The sequence below is a fragment of the Clupea harengus genome, chromosome 2 (assembly GCF_900700415.2).
Source record: "Clupea harengus chromosome 2, Ch_v2.0.2, whole genome shotgun sequence".
NCBI lineage: Eukaryota > Metazoa > Chordata > Actinopteri > Clupeiformes > Clupeidae > Clupea > Clupea harengus.
In genome coordinates, this window is record NC_045153.1 from 28,298,357 (window position 1) to 28,305,856 (window position 7,500).

Here is a 7,500-nt window from a genome sequence, read left to right on the forward strand (position 1 = left end):
GCTCCATGCCTGCCTCCCCATGAGAATCTGGTAGGGGAGATTGACAGGAAATCAACAGAGCAGCGTGGTTCCTCTTTCTGTACGGTCCCTGCAGCTCACCCACCCCTTACACTCTGCAGTTTAGCGTAGCGGGGGGTGGGAGTTGAGATCATTAAAATGCTCCCCAATCCCACACCATTCTCTCTGTCTCTCTCTCTCACACACACACACACACACACACACACACACACAGACACAAACACACACACACACACACACACACACACACACACACACACACAGACACAAACACACACACACACACACACACACACACACTCTACAGTCAATGAAGCGCCCAGGAGTGTAGGAATGGCAGGCCATTAATGATTAGGGCGATGGATGGAGGCGTGGGACTCCCCTGGTTAGGGGTCACATGAGAGGAACTCTGGAGAGAGAGGCTGACACGTCCTCATTTGGCTCTGACCAAGTGGCTAGACAAACAAACAGTGAGAAATATATTTGAGCAGCTTTTGTGCTGTAGCACGACAGAGAAGATATGCTAAGAAGGTCATTATCACAGTTTTTAGCTTTGTGGTAAAGCTGTTTGTTAAAACGCATTAAACAGCAGAACTGAATCATTATCAAATAGAGAATGTTTAAATAAATGCAAATAGTGTTTAGATAAATGAAAATAAATGGATGGATGCAGGTCTATTGTGGAAGTCAGTTGTTCGAGTAGGAGCATGCATTATAGTTACTAGCCAAACTGAAGAATACCTGAACCTATAGGCTTAAAACCTAGTCTATATGTTAGGGTCATTTTTAAAGTATCATCTTCTTTCTTCTTTGAGATAGGCCACCGTCAAGAAACATACATATCAAATCAGCTCTCCATTAGGTTGTCAGTACAGAGATTAAGGTAAGCCACAGACGTGAGCTACCAAAAGCAACCATTCTTCTAGCAGCAGCAACAGAACAGTAACTCCAGTTCATCAGCCACTGGTCCAATATTTATGCCCTTTTTAGTTTCACACTTACAAACTCCAACCCTGAGAACCTGTCTAGCCAATACAAAAAAATGAATAGCTGTCATCAATCAAAATGTTGCCTTTAGACACCTCAGCTTTCAGTGCAAATGTTCCACCCGAAGTACTGGACTGGAAAGAACACCACAGAATGACGGCCCAAGCTTACCTCTCAGCCTGTAGAAATGCAGACTGTGGTATTTTTACGCATCCCAGAGGCTAAAGAATAGAGGTGTGTGTCTTTACATGCACACTCATGCACTCGCACCCCGCCACCACACACACACACACACACACACACACACACACACACACACACACACACACACACACACACACACACACACACACACACACACACACACACACACAAATTGTTTGGCATGTTTAGGCATTCTTTCCCGTGGCACTTGTGTTACCGTGACTACTTACTGAAGGCAGCTGGGCGGCGGGGCTCTTTACGGCCACAGCGGAGGAAGCGGAGAGGGCTGGACGGCTCCGTCTTGAGCGGGAGCGGCCTCAAGGTCCAGTCCTCCTTCTGCAGGCCGTTCTGGAGATGGAAGGACAGGGGAGTGTCTGGGACAGGGAGGAAACAGAGCACCAGGGTCATCGTGACAGAAAACACCACAGCATTTCATCTCACACACTGACCAAGCAGGACGGTTGAATGGTAAAGGTAGAGGGTGTCCAGCATTTGTTTGTTTGTCTGATTATTTTCCATGAAAGTATCCACTAATCCCAACTCAGTTTTAAATCTGATCCTGGATAAAGGCTGGTTTGTCACAACAAAAGAGCTCAGGTACTTGGATAGCACACTATGGCATGGTGCAGGAGGACACAGACACGCAATCTAACCATCACCATTCCCCTGAAGAGTCCAAGGTTCCCTAATGCATTCTGAGCTGTACATGACTCAGTGTCTGCATTCCTATGGCTACAGGCAGCTATGCTGAGAGACTGAGTGGGATGGTGCCTCATCCCCTTAGAGAGCAGCACTGCTCTCGTGACAAAAGAAGCCGAAGTTAAGACCCAAGACCATAAAGAGATGAGAGCGTATGTGGCGTAGTGGAGAGGAAAGACCCAAGACCATAAAGAGATGAGAGCGTATGTGGCGTAGTGGAAAGGAAAGACCCAAGACCATAAAGAGATGAGAGCGTATGTGGAGAGTGGAAAGGAAAGCTACTGAATGTCTTCAAACAGGTGTTGGAGAATGTACTATACATGAATGTGCAAGTCTGAGAGGAGTTCCCATGCTTAGCGATGTTTGATAATACTAAAATCTGAACCACTCTTGTGTACTCTCTCCAAAACGCAAAAATGTGGACCGACATGCTCTTTCTCCACCTCTCATTCTGTCTATTTATTTCTCCTCTCTTCCCCTCTGTGAGCCCACCTGAGCGGAGGGAGAGCACGGGGTGTGTCCTCTGGGCGGTGCTGGCAGGGTTGCCGGGACAGCGGGAGTCTGTGCAGAGGGCCAGAGGATCACATGACCGGCAGCTGGAGCAGGTAGAGGAGAGAAACTGTTCTTCCTAAAAAAGAGACAGAAAGGGAAAATGTGACAGAGTGAGAGTGAGTCAGAGAGTGACAGAAAATGGGTGAGAAAGATGGAAAAACAAAAAGACAAAAACAAGTTTGAGTTTTTACGCTACTTTACTAAATCAGTAGCGGTTCACATTCACATAAACACAACCATAGACCATTAAAGCATAGCATTCAAATTCAAGGCCACAAGGCTTCTATCCTCAGATTACCAAAAAGACGAGTACCCACACAAAGCCCTTCTACCTTACATTTAAAAGCCATTAGCCTATACTCCCCAACTTCATACAACAACAAAACTCATTGACCAAGTTGTAATAAGCTAATTTCAATTTGTCCTCAGTTGAACCACTTCCAAAATATCTTCAAATCTCCAAACGGCTATCTTATTTGGCCCCAACAACAACAACAACAACAAAAACCAGTAAACAAAGTTCCCTCCTTTTTTTAATCTTGTACTCTGGGCCACTGATAATGCGATCTCTCCCAACTTCACCAGACCATCACCAGACCTTCAAGCATTCCAATGCATAAAATGTGAGATAAAGAGAGATTGTGAAAGTATGAAAGTATGCCAAAACATTTCGGCAAGCATATGAGCACACCTCTCTAAAGAGATAGACTGACTGGTGATCCTTGACATGTCATAAAGCACGAGAGCAAGCCGTGTGCTAGCTGTGATGAGGACCTAGAGGAGAGGATCATGCCCTGATCTTAGAAACTGACATCACCGCAGCAAAACATCTGAGGAGTAACATGCCACGGATCAGAAAACAGAAGTTTGATGTGATGAGCCCAGTAAAACCACCGCAGTTCAGTCTAGAAAATCGTCAGATGAACCCCTCACCTAACTCACCTGGATCCTGTGGGCGTCTTCCACCCCCACACTTTGCTTCAGCTTTTCATTTCTTAAAAACTTAATGGGCATGTTAAGGCTTAATATGTCTGCTGGAGTGTTCTCATACCAGGGCGCAGAGACCTGTAATGGGAGGCTTCTTGGCCCCAGACCGTAGCACCTAATTAGACCCTCAATGCCACGGCTGAATACAGATGGAGCCGAGAGGCGACGGATGGAGGGAACGCAGAAGAAGAGGATGGAGTGAGTCACGGAGCAGGAGAGCGTGAGGGGGCCGGCGCACATGCAAATGGCCCTCATTAGCCCCAGAGAGTCATTTCAGTGCTTCCTGTCCTCCCCCCCCCCATCTCAGCAGCCTCACAAAACATACAGAAGGACCCACTGGTTCATGAAGAATGAAGCTAACCTCACTTGTCAACTCAGTAGAGAACATGCGAGAGTCATCCGGCTCGGGTTTAATGGCTGTAAGGTGGTTATCTCACCTGTTAGTTAACACCTGTTAGCCTAGGCAAGCAATAACAAACACGAGTTCAATTTTGACTGGCCAGCCCTTTTAAAGATAGTTCTGCCATATCAGAATATTAGAATAGACTTCATTCAGTGGGTAGATGCTTAAATTGAAAGTTTCATGTGAAGCAGAAAAAGGAATTCTTGCCGAGACAAAGACAAAGGTGCTTTCTTCAGCGGATTAGAGAAGCAGCAGCAGCCTGAGGAGGTGGATGGGCTCACCTGTTCCCCGCTGGAGCAGGGCGGACTGGAGATGAACAGGTGGGGTTTGTGGTAGGTCAGGAGGGGTCGCGTGCGGGCTGAGACGCAGGTGAGGTAAGGCTGGGCTGGTCGCTGCTTCCTGCGGCAAACGCGCCGCCTCTTCCGGCCTGCCTGGAACATCACACCATTGCTGCACCAACGAGAGCCGAGAAACAGCGTGACTGACGGACGCTAATCATAACAAACATTTCAAACAAAGATTCTCTGTACTGATATGTAATAATTGCATTTGAAACTGTATTATATGTACTGTAAAATAATCTACATACATACATATGACCATACATTTGGAAGTGTCAACTTCAATTTCCTTTCGTGTCCTAAAGACAGAGAGACAGTGAGCTGCGAAACACTACAATCTGGAGAATCTGGACCTGGAAGCAATCACTGCTCGCCTTCACGACCTTGGAAGGCAGAGACATTTTCCATTTCCTGCTGAATGGAGCGAATGTCTCCATTTGCCATGATGAATGTGGGTCGATGGCGTGGCATGGTGCTGCTGCCGATGGGCCAGGACACACACACACACACACACACACACACACACACACACAGCCCTTATCAGCTCATCAGCTCCCTTGGGGCTTGTTTAAGTCTCGCTGAATCATCCGGCTCGCCAGGATGGGAGCACCCTGACCTGGGTAAACTGCCCCGACCTACCTTCAAATGGGCTTTTCATGGAACAGCTGCCTGGTGCAGGTGAGACTCAGTGAAGCAGCTCCCCTAACATCATCATGATAGATTATATATCCAGAGGTGCTAAATGCAGTGAGCAGCGATCCCATTCATGCATACAGAACCCATTGTCATTGACAACATTTCAAAATGTTTTCCATGACTTTTCAAGGACCTTTCATGAAATTCCCATGACTTTTCACAACCTACAAGTACACACAATTGCGTACTTCCCTCCACAGGTTCAGCCTCATTTTTGAATGGAAATTAAATATTTATTTCCCATTACTTTTCAAATAGGCTAGTTATGTGAATTCAAGTTTAAACTGCATTACGCTGCAAAAATTCGCACAACAAAACAGTATCCATGGAAGAGTACAATAACATAATTCATTTCATTAGATCTACATACAGCAAAATCAAATTTCATGACTTTTGCAATTAATGAGTAGGCCTGGAAAATTGGATTTTCTGGAAATTCCATTACTTTAAGGATTAAGGATTTCCATGACTGTGGGAACCCTAGCACACATGAGAAATGCTGGGTTTTGAGAAGATTAGTATTTGGTCTATCTGCATCATGGTGTCTACCTGTTGAAGGATCTCTTCTGCTGGCCTGTGCCCATCCAGCCGTTGGTGTGGGGTTTGGAGACGGGAGAGGAGGACGGGGAGAGGCTGAGGGGGGGCATCAGGCTGTTCACAATCTGCGTCAGCTGGGCACTCTACAGACACACACATCAGTATTCATTAACAGACTGACTCACTAATCATCCGTCACTCACATGTGTGCTCATCTGTCTGACGCGTTTGTCTATTTACCTATTAATCTACCTCCCTACCTCCCTACCCATCTAGCTAGCAGTGCATTTCATTCATTCATTCATTCATTCATTCATTTATTTATTTAATTCAATTTTTCCGTAACCATCCTCTTTTCCATCTCTTCATTCCTAATTCATCGATCCACAAAAAAAAAACACACCTGCAGCCAGACAAAAGCGAGCCACACTGCATTCAATCAGCTTACGGCGCTTTGTTTCCTGTCCACACACACACACACAGCACTGAGGATCACCATGACAAATGGCAGCAGCCGACCAGCATAATGCTGGGCTCCTAATGTCTGCCAGGCTTATCAGCAGGGCAGATGCCCTGACGACAGCTTTGGTCTGCCCTGAGGGAAGCCAGGTGGAGCAGAAGAAACCCCCACCACCAAAAAAGAAGTAGGGCTTAAGGCACCACTTGACCTGATTACAATATTTGTAAGGGTATTTAAGTGGCTGGGCTGCTTAAGTGAACAAGGAGGTCCCTGTCCCCCCCTGTACATTTCAATGAATTATACAGTGCCGGAACAAGCATACAAAATGGAAATAAACAAATAGTGAATGAAAAGTAGATGACATGAAGTTACTGAAACATAAAACGATGTTGTTTATTGTGTTACAGAATAAAGGTATGTTTTCGTTGGACTAAAATGAATGGCCAGTCAGTTTTTGCTCTAGATTCTGAGAAATCAGCAGACTATGCAGACCTGTACTGCAGTGTTTTCTCATCTGTTTATGTTCTTAACGTCCTGAGGATTTCAGATGATGTCTTCTACCCTGTCTTCAAGCTCTACAGCTCTCTACTCTCTACAGAGTGTTTGTGTTCTCTCAGGTCTCTTTTTGATGATCAAACACTGTAGAGCATTCTCCATTGTGGAGTTCTCTTGTCTTGACTTTCTATGTTCTAAGCACATTTGGGGACAGTTTTGTTTGTCCAATCTCTCAGATGCGATGACACCATCTCACCTGTCTCTCGATGTTCCTGAGGAGGCGTGTGGGGCTGCTCGGCTCCATCTCCAGGTCAGAGGTCAGTTCTCCTGCACCCCCCGCTGTGAACGACAAACCGGCCATCTCCGTCAGCAGAGTCTGCTGGATTTGCCTGTCTGTCAGGGGCTGAGAGTCTGCCAGCACCACTCCACCCTGCTACACACACCGCACATACACATACACACACACACACACACACACCGCACATACACACACAAGCCCAAACATTCACACACACAGACACGCATCCACGACACACACACAGACACGCATTGTCATGCATAGATAGATACACACTTACTGTAAGAGGAATACATGACCTCACCACTTATAACTTAATATATCCCTGTTTCACATGGGCATCCATGATTCATGAGGCTAAAAGGACAAGCCTGCCCCAGGATGCAATTTATCTGGATTGGTCTCTGGAGCAGAGTCACAAGTGTGTCGGTTAACGACTGACCGGCCACAATGGGATTAGTGCCGCAAAATTAAATCAGGATTTGAACATGTAACAGCTGCCTTTGACAGAAAGGAGGAACAGGTCCATCCTGCCCAGTAACAGCAGGGAACATAAATTAGCCGCCATGTGCACAGTCAAACACGGCAGACAGCGTAGGTGGGATGGATCGTTAATTTGAGCAAAACCACAGAGGTGAACACGGATACCAAGACAGGAATGTAAAAACCCCAATGACGCCTAAATGGCAATGGTAATGAACTGGCTGGAAACGTTTTTGTATCAACGTGGGGCTGATGACCATGTGAGCATGTGGCACTGGAGAAAAATACCAATACCAGAAATAATATGTTTCTCTTCAGAGAGGATGCTGGTGACACGCTT

The 7,500-nt window shown here is 46.1% G+C and overlaps 1 protein-coding gene across 1 annotated transcript in view; it reads right to left on the reverse strand.

The window, feature by feature from the left end:
- Window positions 1-7,500, reverse strand: part of LOC122128502 (KAT8 regulatory NSL complex subunit 1-like protein) — a 16,318-nt gene that overhangs the window by 2,718 nt on the left and 6,100 nt on the right. Inside the window, exons 4-8 of the mRNA XM_042709383.1 lie at window positions 6,636-6,809; window positions 5,437-5,567; window positions 4,132-4,300; window positions 2,401-2,536; window positions 1,440-1,583 (exon numbers count right to left, since the gene is read on the reverse strand). Coding sequence (XP_042565317.1) covers window positions 1,440-1,583; window positions 2,401-2,536; window positions 4,132-4,300; window positions 5,437-5,567; window positions 6,636-6,809 — 754 coding nt within the window. The remainder of the gene's footprint in view (window positions 1-1,439; window positions 1,584-2,400; window positions 2,537-4,131; window positions 4,301-5,436; window positions 5,568-6,635; window positions 6,810-7,500) is intronic.